The sequence below is a fragment of the Nesoenas mayeri genome (genome assembly GCF_963082525.1).
Source record: "Nesoenas mayeri genome assembly, chromosome: 3".
NCBI classification, from domain to species: domain Eukaryota; kingdom Metazoa; phylum Chordata; class Aves; order Columbiformes; family Columbidae; genus Nesoenas; species Nesoenas mayeri.
This window is the reverse complement of record NC_137544.1, coordinates 20,142,203-20,167,696: the sequence shown is the minus strand read 5'-3', so window position 1 is coordinate 20,167,696 and position 25,494 is coordinate 20,142,203. Positions and strand designations below refer to the sequence as shown.

General features: G+C 35.7%; 1 protein-coding gene across 1 annotated transcript in view; it reads right to left on the bottom strand.

Annotated features, from left to right (window-relative positions):
* Positions 1 to 879: 879 nt before the first annotated feature.
* Positions 880 to 25,494, bottom strand: part of PXDN (peroxidasin) — a gene marked incomplete at both ends in the record, with an annotated part of 84,540 nt that continues 59,925 nt past the window's right edge. The window contains 9 exons of the mRNA XM_080342528.1: positions 880 to 1,002; positions 1,649 to 1,762; positions 2,806 to 2,938; positions 5,336 to 5,456; positions 13,886 to 14,094; positions 16,181 to 16,315; positions 17,100 to 18,603; positions 22,927 to 23,084; positions 23,531 to 23,639. Of these exons, the coding sequence (XP_080198654.1) occupies positions 880 to 1,002; positions 1,649 to 1,762; positions 2,806 to 2,938; positions 5,336 to 5,456; positions 13,886 to 14,094; positions 16,181 to 16,315; positions 17,100 to 18,603; positions 22,927 to 23,084; positions 23,531 to 23,639 (2,606 nt within the window). The remainder of the gene's footprint in view (positions 1,003 to 1,648; positions 1,763 to 2,805; positions 2,939 to 5,335; positions 5,457 to 13,885; positions 14,095 to 16,180; positions 16,316 to 17,099; positions 18,604 to 22,926; positions 23,085 to 23,530; positions 23,640 to 25,494) is intronic.

Below are 25,494 nucleotides of genomic sequence, written 5' to 3'. Positions count from 1 at the left end.
TGGTCATGGTACAATGACTTAAGATAAAAGAAACAAACAAACAAACAAGTTGCCAAGAAATTACATATGTTTTGACAAAAAGGATTACGTTCATTTTAAGATCATATGCTACTCTGTCATGTGTGTTTTCCTAGAATGAGGAACACTGTCAATTACATCTGGAATATACATTCAGTTGCTTTTTGTATCTTCCAATTATATTTCTTTATATTTCCTTAATAAAACTAGCTTTTTGTGTGTGTGAAAATTTTGATTAATTTTGCTCCTTGAATTAACGAAATTATAATTAAAGGTGTCATGTAGCTTGCTTTATTTCCTTGCTGGTCCAGATGAAGAAATGATAGTGTGATTCAACAGAATTTCCGTGCATAGGTGTTTGCGGAAACTGGCCCTTACGGCATTGCTTTGGGCACAGTGACCTTGTTTTCTGTTTCCCTGCATTTACTCAATACTATGAAAGAGCTAAATATCAAGTCAGACTGGTACTGAAAAGGGATAGTAAACTTCTGATGTTGATAATTAAAGGTAGGAAACAAGGTGTTAATTTCAGAGTAAGTCTTAAGCCCAGTCATTTTGGGTACCTAAAACCACCTGACAGTGTTCTTTTAAAGTAGCACCAGTTTGAGTTTGTCTAACCTGAGAAGCTTAACACACAATTAACTTTGACCTGTTTGTTAATTTCCCTTTTGTTAATTTTTGCATTGTGATTACCTTCATGGGCAGAAAATAAAATGATAAGTTATGTTACACTATTGCAGCACCATTAGAATGTTGTAAAACTTGATTTATTGCTGTTGTTAAGACTGTAGTTACCTGGTTTTGCCATCAGCAGGCATTGAGATTTGAGGAGTATGCACCCTAAATTCTTAAAAAGCAGACTTATGGCTTCTTTTTATTAATATTTTGTTTTAAGCAGACTGGACAGCAATCTCCTTTAACCTTCACAGGCGCTTCGCAGTCAGCCAGCGGGCATGACTCTACAAAACAGGTAATCTGACCAACCTGTGACAGGAAAAATGTAACAAAACCAGAATACACTTAGCTACATTTTCCAAAAAGGAAGTACATTTTTCATTTTATTGAAGAATATGTTCTCTCTCATTCATCCTCTCTAAGATCTTGGCTACTATGACTAACTCCACATAGTTTACTTCAGCATAAACTTATATTGAGAAGGCTTTTGCATTATACTATCCTTAACAGAGCAGTGTACAGTTTTATCTAACTTTCGGGCACGAAACTCTGGGATATCAAGTACCAACATATTTATTTTACTACCTTTTTAAAAATTTCACCATGATGAAAGAAAATAAAAATCAAGGACTAAGGTAGATGAGCTTTCATTGATTTTTATGCATTTTAGTAGACTGTTTCAAGAAGTCTCTCACTTTGCAGTTAATTTTGCCAGTACAACTATATATAAATGTAAATAGAAATGTAATAGAAGTATATAAAGGCTAGACTGAAAATCAGTGACCAGGGCAGGGACATCTGAATAATATAACTTTTTGCACCAAATAACTAAAAATCTGTAACAAACCAATTAGTAACTATTACACAGAAATTAGCAGGCACAAAACTGAACTGCTGTTTTGGAAGCAGATCCTAATATAATTTCTTTCTCAAAAATAGGTTTCCACATACTTACTTTGCATTCACACAAAGTACAAGGGTCCCTTTTCCAGGTTTCATTGCTGGAATATGATTTACCCTTTTCATCAGTGCAATCAGTTTTACTGAGGCGTGATTCAAGTTTTTTTATCTGAAAACATTAAAAAGAGTTAATAACTGAATCAAAGAAAGGTTTTTATTTGTGCAAGGTATTCTGTCTTTTCTCTTATGCTACCTAATCCATGAAAAATACTTGCCTGGGTTTTTCTTCTGACTACTTAGCTTTCATAACATTAAAAGACTAGAAACGTGTAATACATGTGCAAACAGCCTTTCAAAAGCAAACTAGCAGAAGACACATTTTTCCTACCATTGGAACATACAACTAGAGCACATGAAGAGAAGCAAACTATATGTGACATATATGGACAGACAAATCTAATCTTTAAAACATGTCTGAATGAAAAGGAGGTGAAATAAAAAAAACAAACCAAAACAACTTAATATTGTTTACTTGGAATTTTGACTATCTGTTTTTTCCTTAATGAAGATGAGTACAACAACGACTAAATAATACCATCAAAGATGTAATCAAGTTACAATGTAAATTAGTATATGAATTGTATCTATAAATTGCACGAAAAAGCTGCTCTGGAGGAACTTAATTATTCTAGGCAAACATTTTGGCGTACTATGGACTTGTCAGTCCTGTATGGTGTACATTTTTAAAACTGAATTCCACTATGGCTGAATTACTCTGAATAAAGAGTTTATGCCACATCACAGAAGTCTTCTCTAAGCGATCTACATCTTAACTATATTCACAGCTGTTGTCTCGCATATTACTTCTGATGAAGTCTACATTTTAATCATAGTTTTACATAGATACTATACATTTCAGATAGGAAAAAAGATTTTAATAACATTACAGACAAATTTTTACAATGGTTACACAAAGCTTCAGTTTCAAAAGTCAAGAGGATCTATTTGTAGAATATTTCAGTATGATTTCAAAAGAACATAGAAATAAAAAATAATAACACACCCTGTTCTGTGATGTGTTTTGTTTGAGGTACTATGTGCTGGTTTTGGGTTGCAGTGGATGTCTAAATATTAAAAACATAAGACGAGTGATATTAGGAAAATATTATAAATTAAATCTACAATTAGAAACTATCCATTATAGCACCTTACCTGGTTTCTGAGGCTTGAAATAGTTTCTTGCATTTCCAAAACAAATTCTTTGAAGTCATTCACTGCAGGCATGTTTGTATTCTCATTAGATGCTGATGTGGCATTACGAAAATATTTACTATGTTTCACAGAACTGCAACAAATGAATGCCAAGTCAGAGTATTAATCTAATTCATTTTTATTTGGCTAGATATTTTAGAATACTTAGCAAAAAGGTACAAGAAGGGCAATCAGCAAATGTAGGAACTGTATGAACCACAGCGGCATGCAAGACCCACTGGTGCTAAAGACAGCCCCAAGTCAGGTGAGCTGTGGATTACCATTAATATCACTAGCAACAGGGAACTTCTTCTACTTAAAAAAATAATGTATGTATTTCATGCCGGGGGATCACACACAAAGTTGTCATCAGTGACACTGTAGAGTACCACCTTAAATTCACTGGGAAATCCCTGAGCTTTCAATATGAAAAGCATACAAAAATGAGTCTTAAAAAAATGTTAATTCACATTTCACATTCAGATTCAAAGTTTCTCCCTCTATATGCTCATTAGCAAAATGTGTATTTAAAGAAGTTTCCTTTAAAAAGGAAAAAGGTGTTTTTCATGAAGAAATGAGAAGCACTTTTAGATATGAACATATCCATGTGTCCCATTTTAACTAACATTTGAAAACAATACTGATTATCATACACAAAATCTAGAGTCTTTTGTCTATAGCACTTTCCAGCTATCTATTCAGTTCAATCTGTTGACTGGAAACTGTTGTCAAAGGAACTGTCCATAACTAATAATATATTATTTGGCACCACTTTAAAACCATGTATTCAAAAATGAGGATAACACTAATTATTAATTCACTTATTACATTAAGATCCTTGAATCCGTAACAAGCATTCCTTTTTTTGTTAGCATGTCTTCTCCAGAGCTAAGAGATAACCAAAGAATGAACTGGCAAAGAAATCTTCTCTTATATAATAGGGCTCATGATTTATAACCTTTCTGCATAAATTAAAAGAGCACTTTTTGGCAGGTGTTCAGTCTACTTAGTTTCCCATAGTTTTTCATCTAAATTAAAGAAAAAGAACTCTAAACAACATAACATGCCAAAATTCAAGTAAACCAGCTGTTATTGTATAACACAAAGTTTACTCTTCCCCACCTGCTCAATCTATTGAAAAAAATCCTCTCACCAGGAATGCAGTTTAAATACAACAATGAGCATGAGAACTGATGAGAATCTTAAAGGACTGAGGTTGCTTTAGCTTTATTTATGCTATAAATAAAGTATTCTAAACTTGTAGTTCTATAGTCCTAATTAGTAATTGGACTGTTGTAGCTTCATTTCTGAAATACAGTCAAAGAGCAAGTTAATATAAAACCAGCTGCTGCTTAGATATAAGCAATTCTTTCTCTTGCTTTCATTTTTATTTAATTTAACCCTTCTACAGCTTTAGAATTATGGGACCAGCATCTTTAAAAAGTGAATTACTGTTTTGTAAATTTCAAAACTTCGAACAGTGCACTGGCAAAGACGAATAAAATATCCACCTTCAAAGGTTGCTTCAAAGGAACATTTTCTTTCCTATTGTTTATAAGTAAGCCTATACTTAGATGCTGACTCCCTTTTCTAAAATCCTAAGCACCTAAAAGCTCTGTTACTTCAGGACAGCTTCCTATCAATTAAGTGAAATATAGTGGCGGTGTTTCCTCAGTGCGATAACATCCACATGGGTATTTGAAACTGCTGAAATAAATTTACCTGTCTACATATCTGTCTACCTGCTTTCCTTTCCAGAGTGGGTAGACTCTGCCTAATCTTCTCATTCAAGCAGATAATTTTATTTGCTAAAAGAACACATGCTATATAGAAAGAGCTATAACTCAAAAGAGTCACAAATTAGCTCATCAGGAATGATTTGCACAAGAAATGTCTGGTCTGAGCAGAACTGGAAATTTCAGGGACCCTGTGCAGTTGATCGTTTGCATCTGACACTGTGATTTACTTCCTTGCTAGAGTATTTTGAGTATTAGGGAGTTATAAACAACACTGTTGCACCACTGTTCTCCATTCCTGCATGGAATATTTTGGTACTAGAAGCAATCCCTACCATTATCACAATTTTTTATGCTAGTGTTATTAACATTTGGTTTCCTCCTATTTCTCCAGGAGGACCTAGCAGCTCCAAGAAGGAAAGGAAATAACTTAGTTTGGTTACTGCAGGCACAGTAGCAATGTGGGATTCCAAATTCTCCAAATTGTGCTTTGTTACTAGAGTTTTTTCATGAAAAGCACAGGAAGAACAAAAGCATTAGACTGTTTCATTCTCAAAGGGTCCTACACAAAACTGAGCTTAAAAAGTGGTTTACTGTTAGCAGACGTATAACGTCAGAATGAAATACATCAGTCAAACTTGGGAAAGTAGACATTGGAAAAACGTGGCATGCACTTACAAAGAAATAATTCAGTTCCATTCCACTTTGAAAACAATTTTTTTTCATACTTCCTTAAAGAAAAATAATAATCTCACCTTACTGTTTTTGACATTTTTATTTTCTTCAAGGGCTTGTCCTCCTGAAAGCTGTAATCAAGAGAACGTCTTCCCCGAAAGTGATAAGAAAATGCATTAAACTGTCCTCTAGTTCTACAGTCTGAAATTAGACAAGAAATTATACATTGTAAATTAGAGTATAATTCAGCAGTTATATTTTTAATACAGTTTTACAGTATCTTCTGAATTGGCAAAGGCAATTTATACATTCAGTGTGATCCCTCTGGAATCAGTTTGATAGCAGCTGAATATGTCGCAGTGATACAACATTTAAACAAGTTGGCTGCAAAGAATTTGATTATTCACAGACCAGCTTTTTGGTATGAAACAAAGGAATAAATATTATTTTCACAAATATATCAGTACTACTTTAGCTATTCTTTTCACTTCCGAAATTTCCACTCTCTCAGCTTCTAATTACTTTTCTGTTTTTGGAATGGGGTAGTTAAATACGGAGGAAAATGATAGAAAAAACAGCCTGTTGCTTCCTCATATATTCCAGGCATTGTTATTTGTTATTTTTGGCATTTGAAAAAGAATCTTTAATTAAATCCTGGAGAACATTTGCAGACACACTTTACTGGCTGATCAGTCCTATTTCCAAATTTGAGGGATTTGAAAATATTGCCAGTCTCTTAGAACCTAAGACCACACTATAGAGCAAAAATCGCAAGCCTGAGAATAATCATGACAGAAATCTCCTGTGATCCTAAGGGGACGTCTTCACAAGATGAAGTATGTCTTTCCTTTAATTCTTTATATTTAGCCTTCCAACTACAGTGAGTATTTGGAAGGAGTCCCATTTGAAAAAAAGAAAAGGAAAACAAACCAAATCTGGAACAACATTTTGGAGAGGAGACAATGAGAAAACAGAAGTTATCTCATATCTGTTCACAGAAGCTTTAAAACAAAGTTATAATGGGTTAAGCTGCAGTGGGAACCAACAGCATGTTCAACTGTTAGAAGCAAAGAGTCTGCTAAGAAAGGAGAAGGGAGAGCTGAAATACAGAATCCCACGGACGTACGCCAACTGAGTCTGGTATTAGCAGAATGAGCCATGAAAACAACCGAACAGGGGAAGAAGTGATTTTCCCTAATGTTGCTCTTAACTTGTACCACAAGAAATTTATTCGGAAAGTCAATAGCATTCTACAAAGTATTTTCCTGGAATTTAGCAGTAGCTAGATAGAATACCTAAAGTATTAATCCAAAGTACTTCAAACCACTGTTGAACTGAGCAACTTGAGAAACAAATTTCAAGTTTCTCGAGATTATACAAAAATAAGTATCTTGGAGTACTTTTATTTGTATTGGACTTTTACTTATATTAGCTTATTATAATTTCGCTGATAGGAAAAACTTAGTTTGTCCATGGCTTCATATCAATTAAGACAAGAAAAATAAGACTGACAAAAAAAAAAGTAGCAATAGATTTCCGGTTCAAAAACAATACCTAGAAATCATTCTTGAAAGTAATTTATCCACACAAATCTCCTTCCCTTTTCTTTCCTTGCATCTTGTCCCATTCTTGAGTAAATTTATTACCTTCCTCCTATAATAACAGCACCACCAAAGAACTAGATGATATTTACTGCCAACATATTGCTCATTCTTCTTGTGTGTTCTGCTGTTTCTCACACAATCTTCTTGCTGCCCCCTCAGACACTAAACTCTTTCAGACAGGAGCAGACCGCTATGTCTGTAAGACGCTTGGCATGAAGGCACTTCTTAGACACTTCTACATCTAGTGTGGTGAGAAAAGGGCTCACACTCCGAAGGGCCACTGGAGAAAGAACTAGAAAGAATTTTTTTCTTAAAATAATCTGTTGCTTAAAGTTTTCCTGAGTGTCATAGAAATTATAGTTTCTCTTGGAAGCAATTTGTGAAAGGTTTCTGCCACCCTCCTTTGTTTAATAACTGCTAAGGTCATCATGCAGAATATATATGTGTATAGTAACACAAGGGCCCATTGTGGTTCTTTTTATTCCTAGATTGGTTTTCAGAAACAAAGGTCTGAAATCCTGGGAAGGTTTTATTACATTAGACTAGTAAATATGAGACCATATGTGCAGTGGCAGCTTCAGGTATGCAGACCTGACATTTCTGTAATTTTTTAAGACTTAATATGTCAACTTGAAAATTCCCTGTTTCTCACAAGGTTTTAAAAATGCACCTATAACGTAAACTGGGTAGAAAAAACCCTGGCACTTTGAAGCATTGAGCACTCTTAATTCCCAGTGAATCACGTCTAAAATCAGGGCCAAGAAGAATTAATCAAATGGTAGTTTAAGCCAAAACAACCTGAGAGACTAAGAGAATGTGAAGAAAAGCACACATAATGTAACTACTGCTTCTATTTGATAATATTTCAGTTCTCTGAGATTTATTGTAGTGAATTAAGCTGCTGTTACGGTAAGCATTTTTGGTTTTAAGAACTTCTGCTCAAGCCAGTGGGAGCAGTAAAGGGGAGAAGAAACACTGAAAATATCTGAGTGTCAAAGATTTTTTTTTACTAGATGTTTTCACAAAGCAGCTACTTAAAACTTACACAACATTGGAAAAGACTTTTCACCCCAAACGAAGACCTAACTCAAAATAGTTGGTTTTATTATTGCACATTACACTGCATTTCTTCATTTCTTCTGTTAAATAAGTCTTTCTAAAAAATGCTAAATCTAATAGCAGCAAAAAATGTAATTTCTTGGTCTAAAATCCAACACTAATCTGCTCAGATTGGAACAGATGCATTTTGCATAAACATCATTTAAACATCTGGACAAAAATAATGGTGTAGAAGACAAAGTGGCAACCCAGACTGTTATCTTCCAGCTGATACACTGAGGAATTCTAACAATATAAAGATGTTCTCTATAGTTGACCTCAAAGCTCACAGACTGATGTTACCAAAACTAGAAGGTTCAGACATCATTGGGAAAGCAAATATCCAAATAAATTACAGAACACGACTACATACATTGTTGACACATCTAGGTGTTCCTGCTCTAGCAGGGGAATTGGACTAGGTGATTTTTCAAGGTCCCTTCCAATTCCTAACATTCTGTGATTCTGTGATGGTTAATGATAGCCTAAAGACATTTAAGAATCTATGATGTCTTTGTGTTCTGAATAGGTTTTGGAAGGTCTGCAGGAAGATATAGGAGAACCATTGGTTCCTGAAACGAAACCAAAGCAAATCCAAACTCCTCAGCAGAAAAAAAAAAAAAAATAAAAATAAACAGGATTAGTTAGAAAGTTTTGCAGATTAAAATCATGCATCTTTTGGAACAAATATATCAATGGTCAGGGAGAAAAAATAATTACAGACAGACTGAAAATACATGGAAATTCGAAAAGTAAGGATGGGAAGAACTCAGCTGCCCACTAGATTGTGAAGGTATCAGTGTTTTAGTAAGGCAATGACAGAACACAGGGAAGATGGAAATCATCCAACTGCCAATGGACATTGACAGAGGAAGAGATTGCAGCCTGAACTGCCCTCTAGAGACATCTCTTCCTCTACTGCCTGCAATGGGACTTCAATAGGCTGGGAACTTAGATTTGGTGATTCATTTAGGAGTTTGCAGTTAAACAGTATGAATGACAGCATGTCGTGGTTTAACTCCAGCCAGCAACTAGGACCATGCAGCCACCCACTCACTCCCACCCCTAAGTGGGAGAGAATTGGAAAGGGGAAAAAAAAACTTGTGGGTTGAGATAAGAACAGTTTAATACGACAGCACAGAGGAGAAAATAAAATAATTAAAATAAAAAGTAAAAAAACAAAACAAAACAAACAAGCCCCAAACCAAGCAAAACCAACCAACCAACCAAAACCAAACAAAAAACAAGTGATGCACAAGGCAATTGCTCGCCAACCGTGACACTATAGCCTGTCCGTTCCCAGGCAGTGGTATTTGGCCCCTGACCAGCTCCAGTTGATATGATGAGCATGATGTCATATGGCATATGGTAAGGAATACCCCTTTGGCCAGCTTGGGTCAGCTGTCTTGGCTTTACTCTCTTCCAAGATTCTTTTGCACCTGGCAGAGCACGGGAAGCTGAAAAGTCCTTGATTACTCAGCAACAATCAAAACATCAGCATGTTACCAACATTCTTCTCACACTAAATCCAAAACATAGCACTACAGAAAGAAAACTAACTCTATGCCAGCCAAAACTAGGACACAACTTCTCGCTTCTCTGTTGCTTTTCACCAGAGATGGCAACTACTGGCATGAGTCCCCTGGCAGTAAAGACAAAGCAATGTCATCGATTAAGTCTCCTTAATTTAAGTTCATGATATAGAACTATATTTTACTGATCATAAATACCTGAAAAAGAGAAAATATCCTTGATTTGGATGAAACCTAAATAAAAATACTGATTCAATAAAATTTGTAATAATCCAGAAATGCTGAACTATAATAAATGTACTTCTATCCTTAAAATTACAGAGTGATGAACTTTATTTTAATAGCCTGGCATAGTTTGAATTGTTATTAAGCTAATAGACACTGCCCTTAAAAGTAAATTTAAATGTAAAAGATACATTTGAATGTAGAAAGCAAAATTAATGTGATATGGCAGAAGCAAACTACAAGATCTATGTGAAGAGAAAACATGTTCAGTCATAAACTGCATCATGTTGTTATTTTGAAGAGTTCTTGGTAAACAATTTCCATTGTCACAAAAGATCTGGCAGCCTCACAGTGAAATCACTGTTAACACTTTAAAATGTTAAGTCTTCCACAGCATTTAGTGCTTAGGCCAGTGTTGCTTACTATTTTCATTGAAGATGAAAGGGAATAAAGAGAAGGGAATAGTAAGATACAATACTGTAAGTAAATTTCAGACAAATTTAAATTTGGAATAAAGTACTATCATTAAAACAAATAGTTGATGGCTTTCTAGAAGCAATCCTTAAATCAAATACACTAATGTGGTCAGTACAGAAGCAAGAGATGGCATAATTGTTGGTCTGGTCTTAAAATGCAGGAATTCATAATATAGGTCTATCCTACAGGAAGACCATGTATAAACGCACTGATTTGAAGAATGTCATAACTCTTCTAGTAAAATTCAGTGGGATTTAAACAGGTTTAATCAGAATTTGTATAGGGCTGTTTCCTGAATTAAACAAAAAAGATAAATATCTGATACAGGAAACAGGTTTGTTGCTGAGAACCAGTTAAGAAAAATACATTCCTATATCAGCTTACACTTAGGAGGATGACTGGATGACTTGCATCTTGTCTGAGTCACTTCCTCGTGTGTCATTGTTTGACATAAAACAAAAGCCTAAAGAAATTTTTCATTCTGATTTACCAAAAAAATAAAAAAAAAAAGAAAAGTGTGACACTCACAAAAGTGTAAAAACTCACAATGGAAAACTTTTCAAATTTACACATTAGGAGTAAAAACATGTTTCCATTTGAGCCATCGTGTCTTTGCACCTAATTTCTAGTCTTATTCTTACATAATTTAACTCAAAAAAAGATGTTACATAACCATAACAGCATGTTTATATATGAGAGAAGAGAGATTTATTATTTTTGTGTTTCGGATTGAGAACTGAGATACAAAGTCAGCAAGAGTAATCATGGAAGCATACACTGACTACTTAAAAAAAAAAAAAAAAAAAAGCAAAACAAAACAACAAAACCAAACCCAAATTAAAAAAAAACATCTCTGTTATTTTTTCTTTTCCTTTTCTTTTTTTCTTTTTTTCTTTTTTTCCCACTAGAGAGCCTGAAAATAGCACCAAAATGTTATTGTTTAGAAAACCTGAAGGTTGAATGCTCTTTGCTCAAATAAAGAGCTTCAGTAAATCTGCAGTAATGTCTCACCATCTCTGACAAAACAAAGAAAGGTAGAAAGTAAAGGAAACCAGAAGAAAAACTTGTTTACCTCAGCAGAACCCCTTCTTTTTCCCACCATAAACTAGCAATTCTGTTGTATGATTCATCAATTGAAATCTAAAGGTAATCTGATATTGTTATTATAAAAAAGGAATAATGCTCTGCTTTATAAGGAATAAATGCTAGTTTTAGTCAAGAAATCTAAGAAGTGGGTTTGTAACCAAGAACTTTTTCTATTCTTCATATGGAAAAGCATTTTGACTTGAACAAAACAGGAAGGATAACAAAAACAGATGTGTTTTTTAACCAAACTGAAACAGTTGAACATATGGGTCACTTATTAATATACATAAAGTGCAATGAACAGTACTCTGTATTCTGTATTCTAAATTTTAACTTAGCAAAATTTTAATTATAAAATAATCAGAAGAATTCTAAATGTGGAGAATGGTTTAGTCTGTTTTTTTTTTCAGAGTAGTGGTGAGTCCCTAGTGCCACAGAGTGAAATACATTTTTAAAATTAATTGCTTAAACCTGGATTCCCACAGAAAGCATCACGCCCAGTCACCCACGCAACAAAGCAGCTCAAGCCATGCATACTTTGTTTTTTCTTCACTAAACTCTGCACAAATGAGTTCAGAAGAAGGGGATACAAATAGGCAATTTTTTAAAGAACATTATTGCTTTTGCTTGGCAGCTGTTTAACTGTACTGCATCCAGTAGTACTCTCTGGTAGTAACATTCTTGAATGAAAATACAAGCCTAGGCTGTTGAATGGCTGAATACTCTAAAGACTTTCCAAAGACAACATCTGCTCCAGAAGGCTCAGTGATAACATAACATTTAGAGAAGCAACATATAATTTCCCAGAACAGCTTTACAATTTTTCCAAATTGATATAATGAATGTATTTGTGAAACCCTCTACTGAGCTTCACGAACCATGGCAAAGAGAACTTACCCTGAACTGGTAGAATATGATTTACTTGCTTATGATTAAGAATTTGAAGAGTGATAACTGATTTTCTCTCAATGCTCCTGGCATATGTCAGGGCTCTTTTGAAGAGATTCTGGAAAACTTTACATTAAATATACAATTTGTCAATCGTATCTAGAGCTTTATAAGCTATTATTATCTATTTGGGAATGACAAACCTAGTAAATATTGCTTAAAAAATCTGAATAACCTAAAAAGAACCCTGGTAAAAACAGAGTAAGACCGAAATGAAACGATAACTGGGAAAACTGTAAAAGATTTCATTGAAATCTCAAGTATTTATTTATCCTAGCCTCACACAGATAACTGACATTTTGAACCAAGTCTTCCAAGGAAGAATTTTCTTAGGCAGGGATTTATTATTTAAAGTGTTGTTCAGTGGACAACAGTAGCCAGTTTAAATGCTAAATTATGCAATATCTTTGAATAGTAAATCTGTATCTACTTTTGTCTTTTTTAATGATACCTGAATTTGTTCTCATAGCAAAGTCACACTACTTAGAATTCTTCCTCAGTATTTACTGTATCTATACCAGGTTGAAGGGACATCCTCCATCAGTTTACCCTTTACCTACTGCCCTAAATTCTGAGCTATATCACCAAAAGCCTCTCTGTCACAGGAGAGAATTATATCTGACCAAAAGAGTTAAATGGACACTGGTGGAAGAGTGTGAGCTCTCTCAGAAATACAATCCACTGGTTCTTTATTCATGCATATCTTTTGGTAGAATATTGGATAGCCTACTCAGCAGTAGTAAACTCATGAGAATCATCAGCAGAAAAGGTTAAGAACTCAGATCCAGATACTGTTCATCAGAAAATCTACAAGACACTGGTACAGAAACTACATTCTCGCTGGGTTAATCATGAGAGTCTAATAATCATCAACTGACCATTACCATCTCTAATAACAGCAAGCTTTTTCCAGTTAGTAATTTGTCTGACAGCAATTTACAGATAATCAGAGTTCCACAGAGAAGCTCCCAGAAAACCTGAATATAGTTTTCCAGTCAGGGCATATCATTCAAATTTTGTCAAAAGGAAATAATAATAACACTGTCAAGGAGATCTCAATAAAGAGAGGTCATTGTCCTCTGAAGTATTTTGTTGTTGATGCTACTGCAAATCATTCTGCAAATCTGTGAGATCCAGAAGAGTCTCTTGGGAAGGGATCTTCTAACTACGTTACAGATGCAATGAAGTCTGATGTGATGATAGCTAAAGACAAGCCATGAGGAAAATCTGTGTCTGTAATACAAGCCAACATATAGGCTACCAAGCAACATGGGATTCTCAGTGTCCTGTGCTTCATGCAGCTAAGTAAATCCTGTTTCTGGAGGAAAAAAAAGTTTATTTCTGAAGAAAAACAAATCACCCCACTACCCTAACTTTTGAAGGAGACAGCAACGAACAAGGAAGTTTATCCACAAAAGGAAGAAAACAGGAAAACAGTTATCTACACCATGCAATGCTCAGATCTATGCTATATTTAGAATGCATTCCTTTAATATAAAATATGGAATGATTGATCACATAGCAAGGGTTGTGCTCCAGATTTGAGTTTGTAGCATCTTAACAAAACCTGAACAAGTCAAATATCTTCTTACAATTATTAACATAAACAGACATTAAACAAAGTGCACATTTATATACTTAAATCCACCTGTATACAGACCTTCACAGCAATCCTGCCACATCCTCAGGTCCAGTTTAGGAATTTCTTCACAGCTACTATATCCATGTGGGAATTCAGCCACCTTAAAGACATCATGTTGTACCCTGGTTATGTTGTCACCATTGTCACACAAAACTCTGGCAAGAGATGTCTGCTTGATCTGAGTGAGCTGAGCAGGCGTGAACACACCCGGGTTCTCATACCATAACCTGTAATCTCACAGAAAAGACAGGTTTTGCTAATTATAAAACATATATATCACATATATATGTCACATATACATATATCCTGAGATATTGCAATACTGTATGCAGTATGAAATTAATTATTCCATAAATCCTGTTCTCAACTTCACATAGTATCTGAGAGAGTGATTCAGATGCCAAAATGTCACTTCGTGTCACTTCAGCCATATTTGGTATCATGCTGACACTCTGAAAACTCCCAAATCTTCAACAAATCCTTTGACTTCTCTTCTAGTCCAAGTTTGATGTCTCGGATGCCTTTGGACATAAAAAATAGCACCAGACTACCAGCTTTAAGTTTCTCTTAAGGTAGAGGTTAAAAACACCATAGATTTCTTTCTCCAGGCAACTTTCTTATGGGTATGAAAAAAATGTGATAGAATTGCTAAGATTAGAATAGTTAATCTATACCTAGTTTGTTATCAAGATACACTATTCTAACATACAAGAATTTCCCACTATGATATTGTTTACATCTCACAAAACTGAAACATCATAGTTCTATATTGATACTTTATTCCACCTAAATAAGAAAAATCCATAACCATTTTATATTAAACCTAGAAGAATTTCATTTTACCTACTTATTGTATCATTTCATAAGGCATTGGACAGTGGCCAGTGTACTTCCAAGTACTGGGATCAGAAAACCAGATTCCAAAATTTCCATGTTGCCATGAAGTTAGGCTCCCTTCAAACATCACTCCTTTTCCCTGCACAGGCACATTAGTTTTGGGTGGTGCTGGCAGCTTTGATCCTCTGCCCATTGTAAAGGCTTTTCAAAGAAGTGAGGGTTGCTTTCATTATGTCTAATAATATTTTACTACTGTTGGCATGATGCTTCAAAACATTTGTATTCTTTGGACAGCAGAATCCCATTTCCTAAATATTCAATGTTTTCCTATGGTTTGTAAATGTTATTTCAGAAGAAAAAAAAAGCTTTTGCTGGAGAAATGCACACAGACACACACACAAAATGCAGTATCATAAACCTGTTGTGACACAAATAGGTACTTGTCACTAGCAATCTGGAGCTCATACTGTGTATATTTCTCCTTTTACTCCCTCTGCCTCCAGGCATGAGAGTCTTATGTTTCACAGCTTAATTTTAGAATAAACTTTACGTAAGAAAGTTGTTTTTAAAAAAGCAGACAAAAAGGATTGTGCTATTTACTACAGAAATAAAAAAGGCTTTATACTATGTTAAGTCATAATTTTACAACTTAGATAAAGCAAGTAACATTAGACAAAGTGAAGCAAATCTGATTTCCCAGTTCTTCATCTGCTTCTCTTTCACTAGTATGGGACTAATCACTCTAAGTGTGCCTACCCTCATGCCATGCAGAAAACAGGATTCTAGGTCATGAATTATGTTAAAATGAAGGAAATGTTGATTTTCTGATTCCAAATAAGTCTGCTAAGAGTATGTAAAGGAGATCTGGATGTTGTAACAATAGCAATGACTATTTTCTTATTCCAAGTACTGTCGAAACTGAAAATGAGAAATTTCTCATTATATGTATGTAAAGTAATTTTAGAACAATTACCAATTTGTGTTATTTGGCATAACCTGTCTGCTTTTAACACTTTTGGGGCACAGACTGCTTGCATTCAAATATGTATAGGGGCTGTATACACAGTGTGACACTTTTCCAGTCTATGCTTAAGTAACAGAGATGGTGAAAGTGTCTCAACCACCACAGCTCCTTTGCCAATAAAATAATTAAATATCAATGAAAGGAGATGAGTAATATCCACTTTTCAGAAAGGCTGGTGACTTGAATAACAGGCAAAAGGAAACTCGGCATGTGTTGACTGTGGTGCTTGGAGGTCACCATGACATATTCACCATAAAAAGTCACAGATTTGAAATATTAATTAATCATAGCTTCTAACAAAGTTTTGAGCCTGTATTCTTCATCTTTTCCATTACATATTAAAATCATAAATGAAAAGAAAATCCAGTTTGATTTGGAAACAAGACACTGCAACTGTTATTAAGCATCCTCAATTTTAAAACAGCTTTGGTTTCCATGGTGTTTCAATTTACCTGTCTCCATCCCGAATACGCCTAAATTGTGTGCTTAACAGACACATCAAAGTTGGCCCCAGGCGGCTCCCTGGAACTAAGTCTTCTACCATTAGAGCAGGAAATAGATCTATGTTCAGTGGGGAACCATACAGCCTATAAACAGAAAAACACAAATATTCAATGTCAAATATTCTACATTTACAAAATAATCAGTATGTGGTAAAACTAATGCCAAGAGATATACACGAGTCACAGTAAAGGTGACAGTGATCGCGCTACTCCTTTTGTGAACAACCTGTGGGTGTATATACAAGACATCCCGCTACGTAGGTTGAGTATGTGAGAACATCATGGGGGTCTGCAAGTCTACCCTACAGTTTCCTCTAGTAGCTTTCTTCTGATTTCTTAGAACCGTTTATTTTTCAATAGCTTCTCTTTCCTGCCCCTTTGTACACTTTTACTGTAGCTGAGATCAATTCTCTGTCTGATGTTGTGTAGATAAGCTAGTGGTAGCAGGTAGCTGAAGACATACTTTCAAACACACATGAAAATACAATGAACAATATTCCTATTTGTTTTAGTGTACAGAATGGATAGAACTGAACATGTAAATACTTGCATAAGACTATCATTAAAGACTATCACCTTACACTGAAACAACATCCATATTTAACAGCATTTATAAAATCAGAATTTCAAAGTAATACTTTAATGAACACATACAGTGTATAGGAACTTCTTATTGTTCACAGAGATATATAAGTGAAGAAATCATCTACATCTGGGAATTTTCCATGTCTATTCCCTGATATGGATAGAAGTTTCTTAAAAAATCCCTTTACCCCTTTCTTAACAAATATTTTCTTCTAGGTAAGACATTTACGTACTAATTTTGCATGCACAGTCAAATAAGTGTTTTTCTTCATCTCAGGCTCACCTGCTAAGTTTCTCCCTGATTTCAGGATTCTTAATTTCATTTTTCAGATCTTCAAAAGTCTGAGCTGAAGAAAGATTACAGTAAACTCTAAAATCATGGTAGGGAGGAATTCCATGATCTCTGCCTCTCTGAATATTCATAGCTGCCAGATCTAAAGCCACAGTACGTGCCATGGAGAAGAGTCTTTCTGTTAATTCTGTATTGAGTAATTGTGATGGGACACGCATCTTACCAGCAACACCAAACAATCCCCTTAGAAGTGGATCAATGCCTCCTTCATTTACAATCCGAAATGGAGAGAAGAATGCCTTATGAAGAGGTAGATGGCCTTGTGGAATAGGTTCAAAGTTTTCATCCAGTCGATACAGAAAAGGATTAATGAGTGTGTGACCAAACCTAAAAGCGGCAGTTGCAAACTCATTAGTTATGCCAGAATTAACACTGGGATCATAACCCTTATATTCGCCAAGCATCTTCATGCCTACCTCTCCAAAGATCTTAGGCAGCCAGTGGCTAAATGTTATGTGTTGCATTTCTGCACCAACAATTTTGCGTGTTTCGTGATATATTGTGTCACCATCCCAGTGTGGATTGAGTTTCAGTAGCTCTGTGGCAATTCTGTTGTGTTCTCTAAACCACAGCGTGTGGATGCTGGTAAGACCCAGCTGTTCATTAGAACGCTGGTCACCAGCCAAAAAGCAGGGAATCGGGCTTTCATTTTCATCTCTCATACATTCCGTTGGTGGGCCAGTAGCAAATGGAAGAAGGGGTTTGCCAGATCTCTGTACAATGCCCTGTCTCAGAAGACCCCTTTGACTTGCCAAGTCTCTGATTTCTAGTGCTTCATGGTCCGAACTGCCATACACATTGGATGCATCGATGTATGATGTCAGCTGGTTGATCTGCTCTCGTGGGTACACAGAATTCATCAGGAGAGATGTCATGCCACTTCCACAAACTGGACTGGAGCGTACGAAAAACATGCAGCGTGCACCGTTTCGAACTCTGGGATCATTTGGTGGTATCATGATTGAAAAGCACGGAGGATCATTTGTACAAACTGAACTGCAATGCTGACCATCTGAAAACCTGGCCTCACTCAAAGCAGCCACGGTGAGGTCAAGGTCGTGGTCGAGGAACTGACCCCACTGCATGAGCATGTGAGTGTACTGGTCATCAGGAGTGATTGTTTCTGTTCCGATCAGAGTAGTCGAAACCAAGCGAGGCATTGGGAGCGCGTAGCCATTAGAAAGCCTCCTGGGTTCAATTCCCCGAGGCAAATTAAATCCATTTTCATAGACTGACTTTAAGAGACGTTCAAAGGCTGTCAGAGAAGCGCCCCACATGGGATGCTGAAGGTTGTTGCATGTTCCGTCATGTGTCCTGTACTTCTGGTGGAAGCACATATCTGAGCAGTTGTTCACTCGTCGATGGGCTGTACAGCCTGAGAGATTTGCTATCAGATTCAAGTACTGTGGGGATACAAGGTCATTATAGTGATAACCTGAAATCAGAAAAGACACAGAGAGAAAAATCAGAGACTTCATAGACTCATGGTCTCCACAGATCATTAATTTATTTGAAATGTTATTTTTTATATTGAGTTTTCCACCACATTAAATATCCCGACTGTTTCAAAAGAACAATAATAATCATATAGGTATAACAGACCATTAGATCATTTAAGTAACATCCACTATTAGGTCAGGAGAGAACTTTGTAAAATGCCAGTTCAAGTACTACTTTTATAAAATATTTACAAAAGGGGCTCATTCCTTATTTGCTCACTTAAAAAGCAGAGATATTTTCGGAAATAAAAACATCATATTGAGAAAAATGGCAAATTTTTGCCCATGTCAGTAAAAGCATTTAAAAAACTGTTGGTAACAATTACATGGATTTCAAGGCTTCGTCTCTGAGACTTGATAATTCACTGAACATGACTATTTTGTTTGGCGTTATTACAGTTAAAGTTGCACAATCTTAAGAAAAAATCAATAAAAACCACAAAAGAAAATAATCACAGGCAATATAGATAAAGAGAGGAGTGATTTCTAGGACAAGTGGTGTCAAATAACTCACGTTCACATTACCCAAGACTAGTTTCTAAACATAACACAACACTTGGCACAGGTTCCCTCTGCAATCCACACCATTCACCCCTGGGACTGCAACACATTTATCATGTTCCTGCATTTTTTTCTCAGTTCGCAGAAAAATAATATAGACAAAATAGATAGTGTAACTCATCAGAATTATGTTTTTATAACTTTAAAGTAAGGCTATGTTGCATGATCTCTACTGTGATATGACAGCATATTGAAGGACTGAAGACCATAAGGCCTCCTAGTACAGTGTAGGACGATGGCAAATGACAGAAAGTCAGGCTGCACCTTGTCCATGTTGCCTATTAGGGGTCACTCTGAAAGTGATTTTTTCTTAGAAACATTTGGGCTTCATTTCAGAAAAAAAAAGTCATTGATTTGGGCTATATGTAGATTATCAGCTTGTGTAGACCAACCGAAATTTGTCCATAAAGCAAAATTTTTGATGCTGAGAAAGACATTCTTATTGTATCCATTGTATAATAGATTTCCTTCAGAAAAGCTTTGTTTTCCTGCACTGAATGTGGCTGTGGAACAAATTTTTCACTTAATATGAGAAGAATCCACACTGTTCAAGACGAAAGCACAACTCACACCAAAGCTCAGTAGGTGGGGACAACTGGGAGATTCACTTCAAATGGGCCCTGCTGATCCAAAGCACAGGTATTCATTCATGGATATACAGTGTGGATGAGTGAGGTTCCAGGATCCAGAAGAGAGCCCAGGAGGCAAAATATTGGGCAATGCATATTTACTTCTGGCTCCCTAGGAGCCATCATACACCCCCATGGTTCTCAATCTGGAAAGGCTACAGTCAGGAGTAAAACCAAACAAGCAGAATAAAGGCAGAAGGCAAAAAGGGAATGAGTGAATCTGCAGTGATACTGTATTCCCACAGGCTCACAGGGTTCCCACCATGACAGTAATCACTCAAGAATATGAAGTGAATGCAGTTTTGCAAGAAGTTGGCACAGGCTAATTGCACACAGTCAGGGAATGTTCCTTTTAGTCCTGAGCTCAGTCCCAGCGTGCGAAGACATGGACCTTCACCTCCATTCAACACATCAATGCGTGTTAGACACGCTCTCTGCCAATTGCTACAGCGCAGGGCAATTACAAACCAAGCCCCTAAAGCCCTGCTTTGTCTTTGCCTTGAAAGGGACTGGCTTGCTCATAGCTGCTCAGCTGGGACGGGACCTGTGCTCAGTCTGGGCATCTCTTTTTTCTCAGCCTCAGGCCATGTGTACTCTGAGTGGTTTACAAGTCAGAGCAAGGATATTAGAGACGTAGTGCTTGCATTAGGCTAAACTGTCCTGTTCTTGTAGACATACATAAATTATTTTATGGAATGTTCCAGACTAGGAAAAAGAAAAATAAACCACAAAGTAAAACTGGTAAGTGCCACCGGGTAATACAGCAAAATACTCTCTTTAGGATATTATTGATAACATATTATAATATGCTGGCTACTAGGGCAGTTTAATTCTAACACTACAACCAGAAAACATATCTTCTTTATAATAACATCCATTTTTAAATGATCTTAATTCATCATGAAGTTCTTTCATTAAGATCATTATTCCTACAGTCTTTACATAAACATTTGTCTGCTGTGGTTATCCTGGTTGCCACCCACATTTCTGAAACCCAGCTGTGAGCAAAACTTGACTATGAATGTTTTCAGTGGATTGACCTTCATTACTAAAGTAAAATAAAAGGTTCAACTTCCCTGTTTAGAAGTTCAAGTTGGAGGCAATGTCTCGTCTATGGTTTAGATTCAGCGACTTTCTGAGCAGAGTGAAGGCTGCCATAAATGACAGTCTCAGATCCTTAATTAGCCTCACGTTCAAGGTAGTAGCTCTGGCTCTGTTTTCTGAAAGGCTGGGTGCTGAGCATCTCCAGTGCTTAGAAGCTAGCTAGCTCCAGTCACATAATGTTAGCTATATTTTTTCAAACTGCAAGGAAGATTTTTCATACAGTCACAGAAATATTGATTAGAAGGGACCTCTTACTCAGACCAAGTGCCTGCTGGAAGCAAGGCTGTCTCCAGCACTGGATCAGCTCAGCTGCATCCCTGTCTAGCAAGCTTGCAAACCTCCAGAGACTGAGTCTCCTCAGCCTTTCTGGATAAGTTGTTCCAGTGCTGCACTGTCCTCCTGGTGAGAAAGTGTTCTCTAACACCCAAACTGAACCTCCCAAGCAGCAATTTGTGGCCATTCCCCTTGTTATACAGTCTGGCACTGAAGAGGAGAATTTGGCTCTTTCCTTGGGATATTCTAAGATTTTCTGAATGGGAAACTGTCAAGTTTCTCAACTGTCCTTAATGCAAAAGCACTAAGTAACACCTTTCATTCGGCTCTGAATTTTGAAATAAAACCAAATAAGGACAACTATGAGTATTAAAATCTGAGCATTAGGCTATTTAAACGAAAAAGATTTATTTTGCTACTCGAGTTTCCCTAAAAGTCAGGTTTCTATGGATTTTGTAGGGGTGAGATGCAAGCTCTGATTGTGAACAGAATTTCCAGTATCACAGAAAGTTGCCTTATTTTGTGTTCATTACTTTGTATGCTTTAATGTCAATTTTTGGTAAACTTTAGGTGATTGAATTTCACTGTTCCAAACCCTAGTGAAAAGCAGTCAAGCAATTATCACACATCAGATTTCAAATGTTCATAGTATTATATTCAACATGCTTGCATATGCACCTAACCAGAGAATCAAATTAAATCAGGTTGCTCTTTTAAAATGTAAGCCTTCAAAGAATTTTGAATAAGTTTTTGTAGTAAACTATTAATCACAAATTATTTACTCAGCTCTAATAATGAGTAACAAGCTTCTTTTACTAGTAAATGTTGCAGTACTCCACAAAGTTTGCAGTCTTTGGCCTTATAAATAGTTGCCCAGTTCACAGTCAGAGTTAAAGTTATCGGAAGTTATAATAAATACTCAATTATAAACATCAAAAAGAATATAATAAGTAAAAATATTTCCTCTAGATTTTCACTGTAGCTTTTGGCTATGTCTCAAGTCTCAAAAGCTCTCCAAAAAGTCTATCATTATGTTCAAATGTTTCAGTTCTGTGTCTTAAGCCTTTCCACATATATATCTACACACGTTTTAGTTGTATAGGCTCCAGCTGGACTTCATGAATTTGCACTTGGACTTCAATAACTAAAAAGTAGAAAAACTAAACCTGGAATTTTTCTGCTGTTTATAAAAAGCAGCAAAGACTCTATTTCTCATTACATAAGTTTAGTGTTAAAGAAATATTCTTTCTTATTCTTCAATAATTCTTTGAATACTATTGTGGTACATGTAGAAACCTTGGTTTGTAAAGTATAGAAATCCTTGTTATATGGTCTTTTCTCCTTGCCAAGGCATGTCACCACTAAATTGTTTTACTTAAAGAGACATGAACAAAATCCTGATTATTATTTAATACATAACATAAAAGTCTGTTCTGCTATAAAACGATGGTCTTAACGAATTATCACACAGGCAGTTAACAAAAAGGACGTGTTATGCACTTGCGTTATACCAAATTTGACCAGTAGAAGAATCTGAACACGAATTTTTTTGCAAAGTCAAATACTTCACTGAGTTCAATGTAATGGTTCTGCAGCTGAGACCTAGACTCAGAAAATAAATGTCTCTTGAAGTAAAATGGCTTAAGAAGGCAAATACACTTCAACACAGAAAAATAAGGAAAGAGTACTGACTTGTTCCATTCAGGTCAACCATTAGACCATCTTGTACATGATCTTGAATAAGCTGTAATGTCCTTTCAAATATTTCTCCAGCTCTTGCTTGCTCAACAGTGTATGGATCCCTTGGGTATCGAAATAAGGCTAGCAAATCATTTGGAGAACGAGGACGGCTGATAGATAATTTGAAAAATATAGTAAGTGTACACAGGAGTTACAAAATAACAATAAATCATGTAAACATTCAGCAACATGAAGAGCACATCAACATGATTAGTACATACCTTAGTTACTCATCTCAAAATGGAAGGCAAATAGAAAAAATATATTTAATGAAGTAATAAAATATTAACATTGAGTAGCAATTAAACATTTAGTAGCTTTTTAATACAAATTATCTCAGCAGAAAGACTGCTCCAGTGAATAGAGATCTTGATAGGAGCGTTTAAATAATAGGAATTTTTACATGTTGAACTGTTAGTATTCTCAGAACTAATCAGATGTTCACAATGTCTTTTAAATAATAAAATGGTTTCTTGCCTAACAAATGTTCCATTATTTCTAGTATAGGCAAAATTAATTTTAACTTCTCTCAAAAAAAAAAAAAAGGAGGAGATACCTGTCAAATAGATGTGTACGTGTTGAATTTATTGCTCTGTCAACAGTTGCAATTGCTTCCACAATTGATGTTTGTACAAAAGGATCTCCATTTCGGCTGACATTAGGGACTACAGAAAGAGGAATTCACATGTTATTGCAAAAATGGCCACACACAAAAAGATACTTCTATAAAACAGAGTCTAGACACGACATCATTTCAGTTGTACAAAGTAAACCGCTGTTCTTTAAGTATTAGTTTGTCCAAATATAAAATTCTTAACCACTTTGGAATTCTACCAGAGCATATTACAGTGGAGCAAAATTTAATTTTAAAAAAGAAAAAAAAAAAAAAGTTAATATAGGTTTAAAAGTCAGCTTGCTTATAATTCTAAAACAAAATAAAATGTAGATAAATGCACACAGCCTTTAACTCTCCATTAATTAGTCCTACAATTTCAAGTAAAAATGACCAAAATAAAAGTAAATTAAGATTATTGTCTTTTTCCTGGTGTGGTGTATTATCAGCTTTCAGGTGTTGATACCGAGAGTCTGACCTACATTCGCTGAAATCAATGCAAGTATTCCCTTTGATTTCAATTAAAACTGAATTAGTACTGAAAGCAATGTAAGAAATGAAGGGGTTAACAGGAATGGGTAACAAGTGGAAAATAATTACAGAATTAGTTTGCCCTTTAGAACATATGCATCACATAAATTCCAAGAGATTTCACCATAAAATTAATAAAACACATACAAACAAAATTTTTAAAAATCCCATAGAACTTAATATATTCCCAAATAGCTACAGTAAATTAACATTGCTTCTCTCCTGAGCTCTTACTCTAATAAGCAATGCACATTAATTTTAAAGAGCTATAAATATTTTATTTATTTTGATCACCACTTTGTTTTCTACTTTACCTAGCTTTTCAATACTACATCAAAAATCATATGCTTAAAAGCTATTTAACGACTCTGAACAATACTGGAAACTCACTAACGCAGAGGCCCATTCATCAGCCTTTTTATACAGTACTCAGTTGCAGCTGGATGTTTGTACAACGTATCTAAGGCTAATAACCTTCCTTTCAGCCTAAACCAAGAACTACCAGATCCAGGGGCAACTGCTAACAATTTCCAGAGTGTGTTTGGATTGGAACAGTCACACAGGAAGAAGGGTAAAGTAGCGAAAAAGTCCAAAGCAAATACACAGGACTAAAAATCAGCAGATGTGCAAAATCAGCTGACATAAAACCCGTTGTTCACAAGCTTTTAGTGACTTTTTTTTTTTTTTTTCTAGGCAATATTTCATTATTTCCTCATAACTGGCAGCTTAGGCAGTGTCTATATGAGTTTCAGAGTCTAGACCTGGGTAATCAAACTTAACCATCTGTCCTGTCAAATAAAACAGTCTCTGGCACTCGGTAACTGAAGCTCCTTTTTCTCTGCCCCGAGGCAGCTGTCTGGGGCTGCTGACAACACGCTCTCAGCATCCAAACCGGGGTGACCCTTTCCACAGTGCCCAGCGGCAACAGTCCCTGATTCTTCCTAATTACCAACTGTCCTCCTTCCTTGACAGCTTCACTTTCACAGAAACCGTACAGAAATATGATCAGATAAGCTATTTATTTTAAGGAGAAATATCACTTACAGTTTTGCGACCCTCATTTTAGTTTTTTTCAGAGACTGTGTGTGCACCATGAACCATCTTAATGCTGCAACATTGCAGACTGTAAAAATCCAGTGGCTTGCTACCTTCCCTAGTGCTCTCCATGGCAGATGTAATCTCGGTGTTCACTTTAGAGATTTGTTTTTCTGAGCTATCCTTCTGATTAATGGTACACATGGGCTAAATCATAACCTTGGTCAGATGTCAACTATACTGTACTTTATTTTTGTTTAGACTATTTGCTGCCCGCAGTTCACTTTTTAGACTGATAAATATTCAAAGTTAAAGCTTCATGCCTTTCACAAAACACCTTT